We start from the raw sequence: 20,862 nt of genomic DNA on the forward strand, positions 1-20,862 counted from the left end.
CTGAGATTGCGCCACTGCACTCCAGCCTGGGCAACATAGGGAGATCCTGTCTCAAGAAAAAAAAAAAGAAAGAAAGAAAAGAAGGGAACCAAAACGGAAGGGGCTTCAGGTGGGGGGAAGAAGGGCCAGAATTAAATTCCATTTCACCCAGCAACAGTTTGTGAGACTCAGGGTGTACAGAGGTTCTATGAACAGCAAGAAGGACTCAGCCTCAAGATGAGGATGCTTAATGGAAGGCAACCAGCAGGGACCGGTGCTGCAAGCGAGGGGAGAGGTGAGGTAGGGCTGGAGGATGGTGGATTCAGCAGGGCGGGTGTAGACAGTGGGTTTGGACAACGGACTCAGCAGGGCGGGTGTAGACAGTGGGTTTGGACAATGGACTCAGCAGGGCAGGTGTAGACAGTGGGTTTGGACAGTGAACTCAGCAGGCAGGTATGGACAGTGGGTTTGGGCAGCCTCCTGGTGTTTAAATCCTAGCTCCTCTCCTTGCTGACTGTAGGGCCTTGGGCAGCTTCCTAAGCCTCAGTTTCTCCATCTTTAAAATGGGGACAGGAGCAGTACCTCAGAGGATCACTGCGAAGGTTAAATGAGATACTGCATTTAGCACAGGGCCTGGCAGAATGGAGGTGTTGGTTATCGCTGCTGTTGTCACGGTGGGACGCTGAGTATTTAGTATGTACCACACACTGCTCTGAGCACTGGACACGTCCTTCCCACTGATGCTCCCAGAACACCCGGAAATGCGGCTGTAGGGTGAAAGGCTCAGAGCCCATCATCCATTCAATAAATATTTCATAAGCACCTACCAGGTAGCTGGGCCCTGGAGAATCGAAGGTGAGCATGCAGCTTACATTCTAGAGGGAGAGGTAGATAATTACACAAGGAAACACAGAAGCAAAATCATTTCAGACGGTGACAAAGGTGATGAAGGGAAGAAAGCCAGACCCTGGGATCCCAGGGGGTGGGGGAGGGTGCCCCACGGTAATCAGAGAAGACTTACCTATGATGAGAACAAGGTGCAATCAGGAAATAAACTGGAGGAGGGAGGGCAGGCAGAGGGGAAACAAGAGTGAAGGCCGGAGGTGCTCTGAGGGTGTCCCGTACCCTGCAGGTAAGGAGGCCAGTGTGGCCACAGGGTGCTAGAGGGATATGGTGGTAGTGACACAAAATGAGGCTGGAGAGACAGGTGGGAACAGGTCACATGAGGTCTGGAGTTTTATTCTAAGTGTTATGGGGAGCCAGGAAGAGTTTACACAGAGAAGGGACATGACCTGATTTACATTTTTAAAAGATCACTGGCTGGGCACGGTGGCTCACGCCTATAATCCCAGCACTTTGGGAGGCCAAGGTGGGCGGATCATGAGGTCAGGAGATCAAGACCATCCTGGCTAACAAGGTGAAACCCCATCTCTGCTAAAAATACAAAAAATTAGCCGAGTGTGGTGGCGGGCGCCTGTAGTCCCAGCTACTCGGGAGGCTGAGGCAGGAGAATGGCATGAACCTGGGAGGCGGAGCTTGCAGTGAGCCGAGATGGTGTCACTGCACTCCAGTCTGGGTGACAGAGCGAGACTCCGTCTCAAAAAAAAAACCAAACAAACAAATAAACAAAAAAAGATCACCGTGGTTGCTACGGGAGAACGGACTTCATGGGGCCACTGTGGATGGCAACCTTGACCTTGGACATGAATCCCCTGCTGAGCCAGAGGTAGCCCCCTCACCCAGGCCCAGTCCCCTCCCAGTACCCTGGGGAACAGGTTGCTTACACTTGCCCCTTGCCTGACCAGGGCATCTCCATTTCCAGCCCTTGGGGCTGGGGGATGCATGTTCTCCAGTTATCATATTTTCTGGCATTATGAATCCACCCAGGAAAGACCCACAAGTGATTTTAGAGGAAAGCAAATAGCAGCCAGTAGTGCTTGTTTTTCAGCTTTTATAAGCCCCACAGCTGCATCAAGTTCAGAGCATAAATGCATTGAACTGTGTTTGCTGGTAAGATGTTGCGTGCATTTACAGCTGAGCAATAAACGGCAGGGACAGAGCTATGCTCTGCAGCTCAGAACAGCAGGAAGACTCCTAGAGTGAGGACCCTAGGACCTGATACCATTTCTGGCTCTGCCCCTAACTCTCTATGCGACTTCCCATCAATTACAGCTCCTCTCTAGGCCTGAGATCTCTTCTCCAGAGCAGAGGGTGGAGTAGCTCTTCCCTACTTTCTTCCAGGGCAGTGACTAGAGGATAGAATTCCCAGGAGTTCAGATTTGGGGCAAGCCAGAGGCAGCTGCCGAGACCATCCAAGCCGTTCCTCTTGCACTGGCAAATTTTGGAAACATTAACCCATAGTATCTTTCCTCTTATTTTCCTTTCTTTTTCTTTTTTTTTTTTTTTTTCTTTCTTCTGAGATGGAGTCGACTCGCTCTTGTTGCCCAGGTTGGAGTGCAGTGACACAGTCTCAGCTCACTGCAACCTCCACCTCCCGGGTTCAGGTGATTCTCCTGCCTCAGCCTCCCAAGTAGCTAGGATTACAGGCGCCCGCCACCATGCCCGGCTAATTTTTTGTGTATTTTTGGTAGAGATGGGATTTCACTATGTTGGTCAGGCTGGTCTTGAACTCCTGACCTCAGGTGATCCTCCCGCCTAGCCCTCCCAATGTGCTGTGGTTACAGGCGTGAGCCACCAGGCCTGGCCTTATTTTTCTTTCTTCTCTTAGAGCTTCCCCTGATTCTGGAAGCCAAGGCAGCCCCAGGGAAAGGCTGCTTTCCCCAGGGAAAGGATAGAGGAAGAGGGAGTCTTTTCCTGGCTGTACAGTTCAAAAGCCCAGTCCTTTGGAGGAATGGAAAGACCTGCAGGTGCTGGTTTTGTGTAAGAGCCAGGCTTCCAGAACCCCCACCCCACCCCCAGACAAGAAAAGGATTCCCAGGGTGGCCAGGAGGTAAAGAGCAAGAGTTACTAAGTGTTGGTCCCTGCTGAGACCAGTGACCTTCTGTAAAAGGCTTTAAAAACAATGATAAGGCTGGGAGCAGTGGCTCACACCTGTAATCCCAGCACTTTGGGAGGCTGAAGCGGGAGGATTGCTTGACCCCAGGAGTTTGAGACCAGCCTGGGCAACATGGTAAAACGCTGTCTCTACCAAAAAAAAAAAAAAAAAAAAAAGCCAGGCATGGTGGCACATGCCTGTAGTCCCAGCAACTAGGGAGGCTGAGGTGGGAGGATTGCTTGAGCCCTGGAGGTTGAGGCTGCAGTGAACCATGATCACGCCACTGCACTCCAGCCTAGGCGACGAGCAAGACCCTGTCTCAAAATAATAATAATAATATATGCAAGCTAGAAATTAACATGTTTATTACTTATTTTTAAGTAGACATTATATTTGACATGGAAATTATTTCTCAGAACTCCCACTTATACGGGTGATCCCCAACAGGTTCATTTGTCTTTTAAAAATACAGATTTATTTGTTTATATTGACAAGTAATAATTCTATATATTTATAGGGTACAATGCCATCATTTTGCCTACTCACTTTTTTGCCCAGCTAACTCATTTCATGAGTAAATTCATGAAGGTCTAGAATCCTTGGAGGCGGCTTCAGAGTTGGTTCTCATCTCAACTCCTCCTGGGTGCTACCCATGCCTGTGTGTAAACAGATTCAACATAAGCAGCAAAAGCACAGTGACTGCAAAGACCAAGAAGTAGAACTTGAGTTGCTTCAATTGTGTCCCTTTTTATTTTTTTTTTCTTTTTTGAGACGGAGTCTCCCTGTGTCACCCAGGCTGGAGTTTAGTGGCATGATCTCAGCTCACTGCAACATTTGCCTCCCAGGTTCAAGCAATTCTCCTGCCTCAGCTTCCCAAAAAGCTGGGACTACAGGTGTGCACCACCACACCCAGCTAATTTTTGTAATTTTAGTAGAGACGGGATTTCGCCATGTTGGTCAGGCTGGTCTCGAACTCCTGACCTCAAGTGACCCACCCGCCTTAGCCTCCCAGAGTGCTGGGATTACAGGCGTGAGCCACCGCACCTGGACTCCAATTCTGTTCTTCTATGAGACCACTTAGAGTTTCTATGTGGGCTTAACATTCAAAATAATGGGCCGGGCGTGGTGGCTCATGCCTATAATCCCAGCACTTTGGGAGGCCAAGACGGGCGGATGATGAGGTCAGGAGATCGAGACCATCCTGGCTGACACGGTGAAACCCCGTCTCTACTAAAAATACAAAAAAATTAGCCAGGCGTGGTGGTGGGCGCCCGGGAGGCAGAGCCTGCAGTGAGCCGAGATCGCGCCACTGCACTCCAGCCTGCGGGACAGAGCGAGACTCCGTCTCAAAAAAAAAAAAAAAAAACACATTCAAAATAATGATAGAGTGTATGATATAATATTTGTTAAGCGAACATTTTCGTTCATACAGGAAATATTTTACTGTATTTTAATATCTTTACAGTTGAAATGTATTCCTTCCCAATGGCATTTGTTTTAGAACTAAAGAACAACTCAAAAAAGTAAAACATCACATCAATGGTACCATTTAGTAATTGCCTAAATTTTACCTTTTATAGATTTTATAGACATTTTGGTTTCAAAAAAATTTACTTATTGGGTACTCGAGAATTTTTGTTTGTTTGTTTTTGTTTTTGTGTTTGAGACAGAGTCTCCCTGTTGTTGCCCAGGCTGGAGTGCAATGGCATGATCTCAGCTCACCACAACCTCCACCTCCCGGGTTCAAGCGATTCTCCTGCCTCAGCCTCCCGAGTAGCTGGGACTACAGACATGCGCCACCATGTCCGGCTAATTTTGTATTTTTAGTAGAGACAGGGTTTCTCCATGTTGGTCAGGCTGGTCTTGAACTCCCGACATCAGGTGATCCGCCCGCCTCGGCTTCCCAAATTGCTGGGATTACAGGAGTGAGTCACCACACCCGGCGTTACTCAATAATTATTTACATAAAATATTACTATATCAGATGATAACCAAAATATCAAAATCTGGTTAGGTAAATATAAAAACTATTGGATAAATCAGCCAGGCACAGTGCTCATGACTGTAATCCCAGCACCTTGGGAGGCCAAAGCAGGAGGATTGCTTGAGTCCAGGAGTTCAAAACCAACCTGGGCAACATAGTGGGACCCCCATCTCCACAAAAAAAAAAATTTCTTTTTGGAGACAGAGTCTCGCTCTGTCGCCCAGGCTGGAGTGCAGTGGCGCGATCTCGGCTCACTGCAAGCTCCGCCTCCCGGGTTCACGCCATTCTCCTGCCTCAGCCTCCTGAGTAGCTGGGATCACAGGCACCTGCCACCACACCCGGCTAAGTTTTGTATTTTTAGTAGAGATAGGGTTTCACTATGTTGGTCAGGCTGAAAAATTTTTTTTAAATAGCAGGGCATGGTGGCACTTGCCTGTGGTCCCAGCTACTCAGGAGGATCATTTTAATGATCCTCCCCAGGTGTCCAATTCTCCAGGTAAGCTACCAGAGAGACCAAGCCTTAGTGAGGTGGCAGAGCTCCTGAGTGGGTTTGAAGAGTCTGAGAACAGAGAGAAGAGCCCTCCAAGAACAGGCTGGGTATGGCGGCTCACGCCTGTAATCCCAACAATTTGGGAGGCTGAGGCAGGTGGATCACTTGAGGTCAGGAGTTCGAGACCAGCCTGGCCAACATGGTGAAACCCCATCTCTACTAAAAATACAAAAATTAGCCAGGCATGGTGGCATGTGCCTGTAATCCCAGCTACTCGGGAGACTGAGGCAGGAGAATCGCTTGAACCCGGGAGGCGGAGGTTGCAGTGAGCCAATTTGGCACCACTGCAGTCCAGCCTAGGTGACAGAGTGAGTCTCTGTCTGAAGAAGGAGAAGGAGAAGAAGAAGAAGAAATGGGTGTGTGTGCTACACGGAGGCAGGTAGGCCACAGCAGTCTTCCCAGGCCCCAGCACAGCGTGGGAGCAGTAAGACTCCTGTGCACCCAGGAGTGGCTCCAAGGTGGCAGAGAAAGCCAGCGAGCTGGAGACATGCGAACAGTGCCAAGGACACACAGGAGCAGATGGCACGGCGGATAGCCAATGACAAGAGACAGGCTGACAGGTGACCTCAAGCACCAGAAATCCTGCCAACGCCGAGCCCCCTGGAAGTCAGGCACAGCCCCAGGGAGGGAGAACCCAAGATGACCAAGATTAAGTTTCTGTCCCCTTAACAGAATGAAGGCTTGAGACTGAAATTACATTTTATTTTAGCTATATTAGTTACATTATAAATATTTTTTTCTTTTTTTTTTCTTTTTTTTTTCTTTTTTTTTTGAGACGGGGTTTATCTCTTGTTGCCAGGCTGGAGTGCAATGGTGCAATCTCGGCTCACCACAACCTCCGCCTCCCCGGTTCAAGCGATTCTCCTGCCTCAGCTTCCCGAGTAGCTGGGATTACAGGCATGCGCCACCACCCCCGGCTAATTTTGTATTTTTAGTAGAGACGGGGTTTCTCCATGTTGGTCACACTGGTCTCCAACTCTCGACCTCAGGTGATCCGCCTGCCTCAGCCTCCCAAAGTGCTGGCATTATAGGTGTAAGCCACCTTGCCTGGCCATAAATATTTTCTGTCATGTAGTAGATGTCACATATATATAAAATACATAAATATAAAAATAAAATATAACGATGTATATTTGTTATAAAAATAAAAAGAAGCACGGGGATAAAGGGAAGTTCTATTTCATTTTGTGAACACCTGCATTTGAGACCCTGAATCACCCTGTACTCCCTGATGAACGAAAAGTGACAGGGTGCCCAGATGGAACAGCATCAGGCCATTGGCTGGGGGAGCAGACCAGGGCCTCGCCAGACTCTCTGGGCACAGCCTCACTGGGCTGCAGAGCATTAAGGCCTGAAGGAGCCCCTGGTTGCCTTCTCTACCCACTCCCTGTGTGCACAAGGCACCTGCAGCCCTGCAAGGCCCCCTCAGCCTTCAGCAGCCGAGCTGTCCCTGATTCAAGTCTACTGACCACGCCAGCTCCTCCCTGTACAACCCACCCTTAGGGCACTGGCCATGTTGGGGGCAGAGGGGCCTTGGCAGTGACCTGCCAAATCTACAAGTGGGAACAAGCTCAGGGCAGGGAAAGTGGGAGAGGGCAGACAGGCACGGAGGGCAGGACCTGGGTGACTCACCCGCAGAACAAAGAACCTGCAGAAGTAAGCGAGAAAGTAAGCTGGCATCCTGGCCAAGGTCAACTGGTGATCATGTCATTCTGCTGTCAACCCCAAATCTGCTGCCCAAATCCCCAGAGCTGGCCTGTACAATGGAGGGGAGCCAGTTTCCATCCCGCAGAACAGGGACTTCGGTCCGCTTTACTGTCCCCACCCCTCAGAGGGAGCTCATCCCAGAGCAAAGGGCCTGCTGGTTCTGCCAGTGGCCTTGGGAAGGTACATTCCCAGCTCCCACCCCACTCCTTCTATGACTTGCAGCTCAAGGAGCATGAGAAAGTGCCCAGATCCCCAACAGGTCCCAGCCTGCCCCCTCCCTCCCTGAAACCCTGGGCTCCATCTGCAGAAACAGGGAAAGCCAGGTCCCTCTGTGCCTGGGCACAGCTCACAGCTGGTTGTTGTGGGGGGAGTTGCCCACAGGATGCCACTTCGCAGCCCAGAAGGACATCCATATGCCGGGCAGACGGGAACATCTCTGCAGATTATCAATATGCTGCTCACATCCTAGTTTGTGGGCCGAGTGACAACTGGGAAAGTGACCAAGATCCTGGTGGAAAATCAGAACAGTTGACAACCACACTCCCCCACCTCTCACACCTTCCCACTCCTGCTTCCCCAGGCCTGGCGTATTACCACCAACAACCACTCTGGAGTGGGAGCTGAAGGGCTCCCAGGCTAGGGAGAGTCCCTACAAATGAAGAGTGGTCGCTCCTCTAAATCCAGGCACCTCTCCCATAGAAAGAGTCCCCAGGGCGGGAGGAGGCACACGCGTTGCTCTGTGGTTTGTAACAGCAGAAAAACTGGAAAAAAAAAAAAAAATTGAAACGTCCATCAATAAGGCACTGGAAAATTAAATTACATTATATCCCTGCAAAGATGACATTACATCCATGAAAAGGGATATCCCACAGCATGAAAAAAATCAAAGGTGTCCAGGCACGGTGGCTCATGCCTATAATCCCAGCACTTTGGGAGGCTAAGATGGGCTGATCACCTGAGGTCAGGAGTTCAAGACCAGCCTGGCCAACATGGTGAAACCCCGTCTCTACTAAAAATACAAAAAATTAGCCAAGCATGGTGGCGCCTGCCTGTAGTCTCAGCTACTTGGGAGGGTGAGGCAGGAGAATCACTAGAACCTGGGAGGCGGAGGTTACAAGTGAGCCGAGATCATACCACTGCACTCCAACCTGGATGACAAGAGTGAAACTCCATCTCAAAAAAAAAAAAAAAGAAAAGAAAAAGAAAATTAGCCGGATGTGGTGGCACACAACTGCAGTCCCAGCTACCCAAGAGATTGAGGCAGGAGGTTCCCTTGAGCCCAGAAGTTTGAGGCTACAGTGAGCCGTGATCACACCACTGCACTCCAGCCTAGGTGACAGAACAAGATCCTGTCTCAGAAAATAATAATAGGCCGGGCACGGTGGCTCACACCTGTAATCCCAGCACTTTGGAAGGCTGAGGCGGGCGGGTCACTTGAGGTCAGGAGTTCAAGACCAACCTAGCCAACATGGCGAAACCCCATCTCTACTAAACATACAAAAAATTAGCCAGGTGTGGTGGTGCATGCCTGTAGTCCCAGCTACTCAGGGGGCTGAGGCACGAGAATCGCTTGAACCTGGGAGGCAGAGGTTGCAGTGAGCCGAGATCATGCCATCATGCCACTGCACTCCAGCCTGGGTGACAGAGCGAGACTCTGTCTCAAAAAATAATAAAAATAATAATTTTGACCCTAAAAACGGATTATGCATTTGGTACATATAATTTAAACTTTATTACATTTGCATACAACTACATAATAGTTGAACTAAAATGCAGTTTACTCGTTGAAATTGTTATCAATATCCATTAATTACAATTTTGAGATTTTCTTTTTGTGTTTTGCAGCCAGCAGATACATGACCATTTTTGAGGCCATCTAAAGGCTCACAGGCCCTAGGCATTGTGGCTGGTGTACAGAAAGGCTGGAATGTCCAGAAGTTGCCAGGCTCCTCCTAGGAGGTCCCTGGGTCAATCAATGCAGGCGTCAGCCCCAGGAGCTGCCAAGGCAGAAGAGAATGAACCAAACCCCTAAGGAAAAACCTATTCTGCTCAAGAGTTATTTCCTGAGCACTAGAAGAGCTGGATACTCAGGGTGGAGGGAGGAAGCTGACCTCTACGGCTTGCCCCGGGAGCTGACCCAAGCCCATGGCCCGACTAGTCCTCCCCCAGCAGCCCAGCCGGATGGATAGGCTCGGAACAGGCCGCCAACCTGTTTTCTGGGCCACGCTGGGACTTGCAGCCAGCCAGCTGCCAGCACACTGCACCCCAGCTTCCTGCTCATTACAATACACCAAGCACTGAACCTGGGGGCGAGCACCTGGCCTCAGCCAATGCCTTCTGGCAGTATGGGCTGGGGCTGCTGCTGGCCCAACCCCTCCCACCTGCCATTGCCACCAGACCTCTAGCTGGGGACATGGGCAGGGCTCCCCAAGGAGCACTGAACATGGCTCAACAACCTGGCACCCACATGTGCACCCACCATATCCCATACATGGAGGAGGGGCCAGCAGATCCAGGGCCTTGTAGTCCAAATACCCAGGAGAGGCTTCCAGGCTCCTTAGTACCCTCCCGCTTCTGGCTCTGGAGAGGCTCTTTCTCCTGCTCCGTTCTCAAAGGCCAGAGCCAGGCCAAAGGTGCTCATGTCATCCCAGCTGGAGCCTGGGCAAGGGGTGAGCTCAGAGCAGGCTCCCCAGCCACTGCCCCAGCTGGAAGGTTCAGCCACCCAAGGACCAGGGCTCCCCCAGATCTAGGCACAGCCAACACAGGGTTTGGGGTGCAGGATTTGGCAGGAGCTGTTCCGATTCACTGCCATCCTCATGGTACTAATAGCCACATGGCTTATCTTCCCTCGGAACAGTTTGTCTTTGCACAGTGACCAGGTAGGTAACTGACCACATGTGGCCAGAAACAGCAGGTCCCAGTCCTCTCCACATGCTAAGTCAGGCTTGAGGGTTCTGGCCTGGAACTCACAGTGTATAGAGTTTAAGGATTTGAGGAGCAGGTGTTAGAGTTTAAGAAGTTCTGAGTTCTGGCCAGGCATGGTGGCTCACGCCTATAATCCCAGCACTTGAGGAGGCCAAGGCGGGAGAATCACCTGAGGTCAGAATTTGGAGACCAGCCTGGCCAACATGGTGAAATCCCATCTTTATTAATAATACAAAAATTAACAGGGCGTGGTGACGCACGCCTATAATACCAGCTATTTGGGAGGCTGAGGCAGGAGAATCGTCTGAACTCGGGAGGTAGAGGTTGCAGTGAGCCGCTGAGATCGTGCCATTGCACTCCAGCCTACGCAACAAAAGCGAAACTCCGTTTCCAGAAAAAAAAAAAAAAAAGCTCTGAGTTCCAAGCCTTGACTAACACACTTTTTGCCTCACTATCTCAAGCAGAGGGTCAGAAGAGCAGGGGCTTTGCAGGGTCCTGAGGCAGGGGAGAGAAACACCCACCACCACCAAGCAGGATCTCCCAAGGGCCAGATGGCAGAGCCTATCTGGGACACTTGGTGGTGGCAGTCGAGGTACCTTCCAGAATCAGAGCAAACCTCCAGCCTCGCACCTGAAAGGCCAGTGCCCCCGGTGCCCCCAAACTCCCACTGTACCTGTGTGCTTATCTGTCCCATGCATGTCGGACCATGGCCAGGTCCCCTCCTGAGCCTGGGCCCCCTTCATGTGGCTTTCTCCTCCTGGCACATCCCCCGCTTCACCCCAACCACCAGCATCACCCATCCACCAGAGGCCAGCTCAAATGCCAGCCCTCCACGTACCCTCTCCCCTCTGCCCAGCTACCTTTCTTGGGGCAGCCCCCTTTCTTTTTTTTTTTTTTTTTTTCCTTTTTTTTTGAGATGGAGTTTCGCTCTTGTTGCCCAGGCTGGAGTGCAGTGACGTGATCTCGGCTCACCGCAACCTCTGCCTCCCAGGTTCAAGCGATTCTTCTGCCTCAGCCTCCCAAGTAGCTGGGATTACAGGCAAGCACCACCACAGGCCCAGCCAATTTTGTATTTTTAGTACAGACAGGGTTTCTCCATGTTGTTCAGGCTGGTCTCGAACTCCCAACCTCAGGTGATCCGCCGGCCTCGGCCTCCCAAAGTGCTGGGATTACAGGCATGAGCCACCGCGCCCAGCCTGGGGGCAGCCCCCTTTCAACTCCCGGAGCACCATTTCCTTCTCTGACTTCCTCCATCTCCCCACAGAGCATTCCCATCAGTTGCACCCATCTCTGTCTCTCCTCCTAGCTGTTAAGTTCCTCAAAGACCCAGGAGCCAGCTATCCTGTCCCCAGGACCTTGCACCATGAAGGTGGAAAGTAGAGAGCAGAGTCTGAGGCTATGGGTGATGTGACTCCTGCCTAAGACCCCTGCAGCCATCACAGCTGCCCCGGCCAGACCAGCCACTGCCCACAGAGGGATCCAATAGTGGCGGCACTGGATGGGCTTTAGGTGCCCCCAGTGGTCCAGCTCATCTTCCTTGCCCATTTCAGCTCCATTGGCCACAGCTTTCTTTTGTTTGTTTGTTTGTTTGTTTGTTTGTTTGTTTGTTTTTGAGATGGAGTTTCGCTCTTGTTGCCCAGGCTGGAGTGCAATGGCGTGATCTCGGCTCACTGCAACCTCCACCTCCTGGGCTCAAGTGATTCTCCTGCCTCAGCCTCCCAAGTAGCTGGGATTACAAGCACCTGCCACCACGCCCGGCTAATTTTTGTATTTTTAGTAGAGAGGGGGTTTCGCCATGTTGGCCAGGCTGGTCTCAAACTCTCGACGACCTCAGTTGATCTGCCCTCCTCGGCCTCCCAAAGTGCTGGGGTTACAGGCAGGCTACACCTTTCAACAGTCCCTAAGAGGGGAGGGATGCAGACACCTGAAATCCTCAAGATGGGCTAACCTCAAGAGCCCAGATGATGGGACACAGAAGGAAACTTAAAAGAAAGAAGGCACTTCTGAGATGCTTTATGCAAATACAAGCAAATGCATATGTGGATTCTTTTTGCTTTTTTTTGAGACGGAGTCATGCTCTGTCACCAGGCTGGAGTGCAGTGGCATGATCTCGGCTCACTGCAACCTCTGCCTCCTGGGCTCAAGTGATTCTCGTGCCTCAGCCTCCCGAGTAGCTGGGATTACAGGCAAGCGCCACCATACCCAGCTTTTTGTATTTTTTTAGTAGAGACGGGGTTTCACTATGTTGGCCAAGATGGTCTCGATCTGACCTCGTGATCCGCCCGCCTCAGCCTCCCAAAGTGCTGGGATTACAGGCGTGAGCCACCGCGCCCAGCCTTCTCTTTGTTCTTTTTTGCTCTATTCATGCCTTGTTTTTCCCCCTTTGCAGTCTGCCTTGGAGATCATTTCACCATCAGTTCAGAAGATCTTCTTTCTCTGTTTTCAGCCACACAGCGTTTCATTGTAAGGACACACCATAACGTACTTGACAAGTCTTTGTTGGTTGCTAGTTTAGAACATGTGCTCTTACCGGTGTTAAGGCGTCTCGGAGTGGGACGGTTCAGCGGTCACCACAGCCTTCAACTGTCACATGGCACAAAGGCCTCATGCATGGATTCATTCCAGGGATTCCTGTTTAGCAAGCGTTGCGTACCTTGGCTTACAGCGGCCTCAGCCCTAAAGGAGGTCAGTCAAGTAAAGGAGTCATACAAGAAAATAAGAATTGCAAAGTTAAAATATTGTGTAATGGGCCCTGTAAGCAGAGGGGGAAGAGAGGCCCATGGGGAGAGTCACCACCCATCAGAACCACCTGTCGGGGAAGGCTTCACTCCCTATTTTCACCCCCAACCCTATTTTTCCCAAGTCTTCTCTGTGTCAGGAAATAACACCCCATTCCCCCAGCTGCCCAAGTCAGGGTCAGTTCATCAGGAAAGGGATATCAGACCATGTCACTCCCTGATTAAAACCTTCAAGAGCTTCCCACTCTGAGTGTAAAGGCCTTAGAACGAGGCCTTGTGTGCTCTGGCCCCTGAATGCCCCCTTTGCAGGCACAGCAACCCTTTCGAAGCCCTCAGGCACAATGGGGTCCTTCTTTTTTTTTTTTTTTTTTTTTTTTCTGAGACGGAGTTTTGCTCTTGTTGCCCAGGCTGGAGTGCAATGGCGTGATCTCAGCTCACCGCAATCTATGACTCCCAGATTCAAGCAATTCTCCTGCCTCAGCCTCCCAAGTAGCTGGGATTACAGGTGCCCACCACCACATCCAGCTAATTTTTGTATTTTTAGTAGAGATGGGGTTTCATCATGTCAGCCAGGCTGGTCTCAAACTCCTGACCTTAGGTGATCCACCTGCCTCAGCCTCCCAAAGTCCTGGGATTACAGGCATGAGCCACCCTGTCTGGCCTTTTATTTGTTTATTTATTTTTATTTATTTATTTTTGAGGAGTTCTTGAAGTGCCACGCAATGCCTCTCCATGTCTATCTACCCCAGTTCCTGACTCCTAGCACCACGTCTGGCACATCATAGGTGGTCAGCATTTATTGGATGAATGAATGGATCAATATTTGATTGAGTCTTGAAGTACGAATAGAATTTGGCGAAGTGGACAAGGCAGGAAATGTGTATTCAGGCATGAGGCTTAGCTTGTGCATAGGTAGAAAGACATGAAAAAACATGGAACATTCTCAAATCCACAAATAGTAAGAGAGGGCTAAGTCGTTGTGTGGGGGAGAGGAGAAATGAAGTTCAAATGGTAGGCAAAGGTCAGTGGGCAAGGGCCTTGTAAATTGCACTTGAATTCTATTCTATAGGCAAAAGGAAGAGTTTAAGGGTTTCAAGAAGAAGGACACGACCAGTGGGTTTTAGGAAGATCATTCTGATGGCCTTTCACAGGATGGCTGAGGAGAGCTAGCAGGGAGGCAGGGAGGTCGAGTCAGGGGATTTTGACCAGGCCAGGCTATGTGCTATGAGGCCCGGGCTTTGGAGAAGAACCAGGAAATGGCAACTGGAGGCAAGAAAGGGGAGAAGGCCAAAGCCTGGGAACCATCAACACTTAAGAACAGTAAAGAATAAACATCTAAAGAGAACAAGAAGGAATGGCCAGAAGAAGGAAAACAGGAAAGAACTGAGGCGTGGGAGCGCAAGAGAGAGAATGGTTCGAGAAGGAAGCAGTCACAGGTGTCAAGGCCATTGGGAGGTCAAGTGAGATAAGGACTGAAGGTCCCACCAATTGGGCCATCAGGAGCACAGGACTTGAGAGCACTTCTGGGTGGGAGCAGACCCAGCCTGGGGCAGGGCTCAGGTTTCTGATGGGAATTCTGGAAGGGTCCCTTTTATTCAACATGCTTCAATCCAGGGGCCCCCGAAGTCTGACCACAGCAATGCTCCAAACCATGTGTCTTTCCTGGCTTAAGGTTCAGTCGCCCTCCTCAGAGGGGAGCCTATGAAAGAGCCCAGTGGAGTGTCAGGGTCCTGAGTCCTAGTCCTAGTCCTGTCCCTGCCACTTGTGAGGGACCTTGGGCCTCAGTTTCTCCAGGTGGGCTCCACAATTGCTTCTCTTGATCTGGACTGCCCCAGTGCCCAGGTTCAGTGAATGACACAGGCAGCTGGGTTTCCACATCCTCTGACTTGGGTTCCCTTCACTGCCTCCAGGCAGGGCTCGGCCCTCCACCCCCAAGTGGCCCATTGTGTGAGCTCAGTTTCAGTGGGGACAGAAACTGGGTTGAGAAAAGGGAATATTTACCTATCCCACCAAGCCAATGCCAAGTAAATAGTGCGGTATCTTACGTAGAGCCCTTGCCCTGCCCTTCCCCATCTGGGTGCTGCTGCCTAGAGCATATAAAAGCCACCTTGCTGGGCATGTCTCATACTAGCCCACCAGACTCAGAGACGGAACCAGAGACGGGCCAGAGCATCCCCCTCCTCCACCATGAAACTCGCTGTCACCCTCACCCTGGTCACACTGGCTCTCTGCTGCAGCTCCGGTGAGTGCTCAGAGACCCTCCCCTCCCTCCTGGACTTAGGAACTCTCAGGACCCCCCAGTTCTGCTCAGAAGAAGGAGTGAGCTGCCCATTCCTGCTCTGGAGCTGCTGGGAGGACCTGGGCATGCTGAGTCTCAGAAAACTGGGTCTGGTGAGCAAGCTCATCTTGGAAACTTGGAGAGAGCCCCAGGCTGTGAGGAAGCCTAAAAAGGGTCCCATCTTCTATATCCAACAACCCTCAGAATCCCAGGGAATGGAATAGCCTGGAGGGAGGAGTGGAGAATACCCCATAAAGATGAGTACATCCAGCATACGAATAATGAGGCCCTCATCCCAGATCTGGACAGACTCCAAGATGCTGAGACCTTGGTGCAGCCTCCAAGTCTGGGGTCTCCACTCCATGCTGGCAGCTGAAGTCACTGGAAGGGGAGCTGCAGGGACTCGTGACCCCAAAAGAAACCCAACCCAAGACAAGGTCTCTCATTCTGGGCACAGAGGAATATTCCAGAAAGAGATCTTCCCTTTGGGGAACTGCCAACCCAGAGTGGAGTTTTCTAAACATTTCCGTCCTCTGCAAAAGGGATTAGGAGTCTCTGAGTAGTTGCTGCTGTCACTAAAAGGAAAAGAATTGTGGGGGGAAGAGGGGCAGAAAGAGAGACGGAGAGAGGGGGAGAAAGGAAGGAAAGAAGGATCACAGCTCTCTCCAAGATCCCCCGTCTTTGGGGAACTGGGTTATCTAACTCTGTTTTTCACTCTGCGTCAGCCTCTTCCATTCTCATCTGAAAATGCTGTTGTTATTTTTTAATAAACAAACTCCAATTAATTCACTTGGAAAGCTTCACAACACCCATGGAGATAAGTTTTATGACCCTGGGGAGTTAGAAAACCCAAACCAAGAAGCAGTAGGAACAACTATTTTGCAGAGAGGTTTATTTGTTTTTCAGAGAAAATGACATCATTTTGGACTGAAATGTGTATTAATTAGAAGATCTCAGTGCTGTCTGCGTACAGAGGTGGGTGGCTGAGCAAGATAGGACTGCAACATGTTAAGGGGTGGGTCAGAGATGCATTTGTCTATTTGTGTGCACACGCATACAATATTTAACACTTACTTCACACAATGTGCCAATCACTGTCACCCTTTCACATAATATCTCTTTTCATTCTTTTTTTTTTTTTTTTTTGAGACAGAGTCTAGCTCTGTTGCCAGGCTGGAGTGCAGTGGCGCGATCTCAGCTCACTGCAACCTCCGCCTCCCGGGTTCAAGCGATTCTCCTGCCTCAGCCTCCCAAGTAGGTGGGATTACAGGCACGCACCACTGCACCCAGCTAATTTTTGTATTTTTAGTAGAGACAGGGTTTCACCATGTTGGCCAGGATGGTCTCCATCTCTTGACCTCGTGATCCACCCACCTAGGCCTCCCAAAGTGCTGGGATTAGGCGTGAGCCACCATGCCTGGCCTCTCTTTTTATTCTTACAACAACCCTATGAAGTAGGGATATTGGGCCAGGCAGGTGGCTCACGCCTGTAATCCCAGCAATTTGGGAGGCCGAGGTGGGTAGATCACTTAAGGTCAGGAGTTCAGGACCAACCTGGCCAACATGGTGAAACCTTGTCTCTATTAAAAATACAAAAATTAGCCAGGCATGGTGGTGCATGCCTGTAGTCCCAGCTACTTGGGAGGCTGAGGCAGGAGAATCACTTGAACCTGGGAGGCAGAGGTTGCAGTCAGCCGAGATGGCATCACTGCACTCCAGCCTGGGCAATAGAGCGAGACTCCGTCTGAAAACAAATAAATAAATAAAAATAAAAATTAAATTAAATTAAAATTTAAAAAATAAAAAATAAAATGAAGTAGGGATATTGTTCCCATTTTACAGATGAGAAAACTGAGCTACAGAAACACAGAGTGACTTGCCTGGTGACACAGTAAGTTACACATCAAGGACCTAAGTTCTGGAGAGGGTCTGACTTGGAGTGGCAATTTCTAGTGAGGCCCTAGAGTCAGAGGAGGGAAGGCAAATTTGTTCAGAAGGCAGAGAATTCAAGGAAAAGGGATTTGAGACTCACTGGGAAGATGGAGGCAAGCAGTGGGTAGAAAATGGTGACTTTCCCCCATGTTCCTGGTTGTAAGGACCTGAGAAGAAAACAGAGTCTGGAAGCTCTGTGTTGAAGGGAATGAAGTGGTACAAGTGGCTGCTCTGTCCATGAGCTGAGTGTGCCACAGGGCCCGGTGTGCACATGTGCACACCTCTTCCCGGCCAGGTTCGGGGGCCCATGTTTGGCTGGTACAATCTCAATGGCTTCTTTTCTTTTCTTTTCTTTTCTTTTTCTTTTCTCTTGCTTGCTTGCTTGCTTGCTTGCTTGCTTGCTTGCTTGCTTGCTTTTTGAGACAGAATCTCGCTCTGTTGCCCAGGCTGGAGTGCAGTGACGAGATCTCAGCTCACTGCAACTTCTGCTTCCTGGGTTCAAGTGATTCTCCTGCCTCAGCCTCCTGAGTAGCTAGGATTACAGGCGCCCAGAACCACGCCCGGCTAATTTTTTGTATTTTTAGTAGAGACGGGGTTTCACCATGTTGGCCAGGCTGGTCTCGAACTCCTGACCTCGTGATCCGCCTGCCTCGGCCTCCCAAAGTGCTGGGATTACAGGTGTGAGCCACCGTGCCTGGCTTACAATCGCCTTTTCCTGCCAGAGCCTGAATTTGTCACATGCCCCCAGTGAAGCATGGCTCAGGGCATCTCTAAGCACTGATGAGAGGCAAGTTTCTGGTGGGAAACAAAACCCTCAGTGGCCTCTTCCCAGCCTCCACACTGCATTAAAAAATCAGGCCAGCAGCTTCTATTATCAATACTCTGCCTTGATCTCCAACAGAAAGAAAAACGGAACCTTGCTCACCTCAACCCAAGAAGTCTAAGGAAGACTCGGGCAATCCACAAAAAGCTGGCCATAACCCAGAAAGTATTTGCACAGCACCAAATAGGCAACCTCTTAGAGCACCAGCAGATCTTAAGCTCTAGTCCATCGATGAAAAGGCTGCTATCTCTCGCTGATGGGCCTGGCTGTTCGCATCTGGGCAGACCCAGCGAGAGGGCTAGCCAGCTTGGAAAGGGGCCTGGAGACATGTGCCTTCTCTCCTCTGTGTTGCAGCTTCTGCGGAAATCTGCCCGAGTTTTCAGCGTGTCATCGAAACCCTCCTCATGGACACACCCTCCAGTTATGAGGCTGCCATGGAACTTTTCAGCCCTGATCAAGACACGAGGGAGGCAGGGGCTCAGCTGAAGAAGCTGGTGGACACCCTCCCCCAAAAGCCCAGAGAAAGCATCATTAAGCTCATGGTAACCAGCACCTTTCACGTCACACTGGTTAGAAGTGGCTTCCCCAAGTGGGGCTGCAGGATTGCCCCAGTTTTCAGACCTGTTTCTAATCCAGAGAGGAGAGTCACAGTGCCACTGTCCCCAGGCAGGCAGCACAGTGATCTTTCTAGACATCTCCTCTTCCTTTTTTTTTTTTTTTTTTTTTGAGACAGAGTCTTGCTCTGTCGCCCAGACTAGGGTGCAATAGCACGATCTTGGCTTACTGCAACCTCCACCTCCCAGGTTCAAGCGATTCTCCGGCCTCAGCCTCTTGAGTAGCTGGGATTACAGGCACCCGCCATCATGCCGAGCTAATTTCTGTATTTTTGTAGAGATGGGGTTTCACCGTGTTTGCCAGGCTGGTCTCGAACTCCTGACCTCAGGTGATCCACCCGCCTCAGCCTCCCAAAGTGCTGGCATTACAGGCGTGAGCCACCACGCCCAGCCTCCCCTTACTATTTTGTAAGAGGCTTTTGAGAAACAATCCAAGCCCTTACTACCTTAGTTCCTCCTAGAGTTGACTGCACCTCTCGGTTAATGTTGAAGTTTCTGTGGCTCGTCATCTCTGCCTAACTATGCAATTCATTCACTGTTGTATTGGGTTTTTCTGTTTCTTTGTCTATTTGTTTTAGGAAAAAATAGCCCAAAGCTCACTGTGTAATTAGCATTTAGAAGCTGAAGATCCCCAACTGCTCCAGCCTCTGCCGCTGCCATGCTTTGAGTCCACGCCCACCAGCCTTGCTCTCTTCAATAAACCACAAGCATCTCACTTTTGTGCCCCCTGCGTGTTTTTGGTCTCCTTGTTATGGTGGGGGGTCTGCCCCTGTCAGGGTAAGGTGAGCCAGGACAAAAGGAAAGCAGCCGAGCTCTGCCCTTGGATCCCAGCAGAAATCTCTGTGCTCTTCCAAAGCTCTTTTCCTCTAGGTTTCTGTCTCCAACAGAGCTCAAGCCCCCTCCCCTTATATCAGACCATACTCTACTCAACATCACAGACTCCACTTGTCCAACAGAACCAGTGATCCTGCCCCAGTCTGTTCCTATCTCAGTGAGTTCTGGCTCCATCCTCCCCGCTGGGCTGCACCAGCCTGAGGAGCATCCGCGATCCTTCCTTCTCTAGCCAACCCACGCTACCTCTAAAGGGCCTCTGGAATCCTTCACTCCAAGTCCACAGGCAACACCCCCATCCCTGCCTGTACAGCCCCCGGGGCCTCCTCTCTGGCTCCCAGCCAGACTCCAGGGCCCCCACAATCCCTTCTCCAACAACCCAAAGGAATTCTTCTCAAGTGCAAAGTCCCTCCCCATCCTTCAAAGCTTTCTAGGGCTCTTACTGTAAAATCCTAAATCCTGACGATAGATAGTGGCCCCTCACCAGTCTTTCCTGTGCCCCTCCTTCCCACGGCTCCTTCATTCTGCTCAGTCCCCACACACACCCCCACCTTCCCTGCCCTCAGTTTTTAAAAAGAGCCAAGCCCCTTTCAACCTTAAGACCTTTGTACCAGCCACACAGCCCTGGCTGCTCAAAAAGTGTGGCTGATGGCCAGGCACGGTGGCTCATGCCTGTAATCCCAGGACTTTGGGAGGCCAAGGTGGGTGGATCACCTGAGGTCAGGAGTTCGAGACTAGCCTGGCCAACATGGTGAAACCCCATCTCTACTAAATATACAAAAAATTAGCCAGGTATGGTGGTGCGTGCCTGTAATCCCAGCTACTCGGGTGGCTGAGGCAGGAGAATCACTTAACCTGGGAGGCAGAGGTTGCAGTGAGCTGAGATCGTGACACTGCACTCCAGCCTGGACAACAAGAGTGAAACTCCATCTCAAAAAAAAAAAAAATTGTGGCTGATTGGTTTTTTAAATTGCTCTAGAGCAAAATGTGCAAAGAATAGAACTCATCCTAAAGATGCATCCATGTGGATATAAAGACCCCCAAATCCCCGGCCAGTTTCATGGCAGCCAGCCCCCTGCTGGGCCACATTATCCACAGCACCTAAATAGAAGCGGAGGATTGGCTGGGCTTGCTGGCTCATGCCTGTAATTCCAGCACTTTGGGAGGCTGAGGTAGGAAGATGGCTTGGGCCCAGGAGTTCAAGACCAGCCTGGCAACATAGTGAGATTCCATCTCTACAAAAATAAAAATAAATTAGCCGAGTTTGGTAACGCATGCCTGTAGAGCTGGCTACTCTGGAGGCTGAGGCAGGAGGATCTCTTGAGCCCAGGAGTTCCAGGCTGCAGTGAGCTATGATCGTGCCACTGCACTCCAGCCTGGGTGACAAAGGTGAGACCCTGTCTCAAAAGGAAAGAAAGAAAAAGGTGGAGGACTGCAGAGGGGCTGCAGGAATCAGAAGGGCGTCGGCAGAGGGCACGGAAGGAGGCGGCGGGTTAGAGACGAAGC

At 50.6% G+C, this 20,862-nt stretch overlaps 1 protein-coding gene across 1 annotated transcript; it reads left to right on the forward strand.

Moving 5' to 3' along the window:
• The first annotated feature begins 14,810 nt into the window (after positions 1-14,810).
• Positions 14,811-19,846, forward strand: SCGB1A1 (secretoglobin family 1A member 1). Its single transcript, XM_003828497.6, has 3 exons — positions 14,811-15,120; positions 18,266-18,453; positions 19,104-19,846. The coding sequence occupies exons 1-3, from the start codon at positions 15,066-15,068 to the stop codon at positions 19,134-19,136; spliced, it is 276 nt and encodes a 91-aa protein (XP_003828545.1). The 5' UTR covers positions 14,811-15,065; the 3' UTR covers positions 19,137-19,846.
• Positions 19,847-20,862: the final 1,016 nt, after the last annotated feature.

This window comes from Pan paniscus, chromosome 9, assembly GCF_029289425.2.
Source record: "Pan paniscus chromosome 9, NHGRI_mPanPan1-v2.0_pri, whole genome shotgun sequence".
NCBI lineage: Eukaryota > Metazoa > Chordata > Mammalia > Primates > Hominidae > Pan > Pan paniscus.

What these genes read in the sequence shown, in the direction of transcription:
- SCGB1A1 (XM_003828497.6), top strand. Translation starts at nt 15,066, where the DNA reads ATGAAACTCGCTGTCACCCTCACCCTGGTCACACTGGCTCTCTGCTGC. An exon ending in GGCTCTCTGCTGCAGCTCCG is followed by an intron (nt 15,121 to 18,265) that starts GTGAGTGCTCAG and finishes TCTGTGTTGCAG; the next exon opens with CTTCTGCGGAAATCTGCCCG. An exon ending in AAAGCATCATTAAGCTCATG is followed by an intron (nt 18,454 to 19,103) that starts GTAACCAGCACC and finishes TATTTGTTTTAG; the next exon opens with GAAAAAATAGCCCAAAGCTC.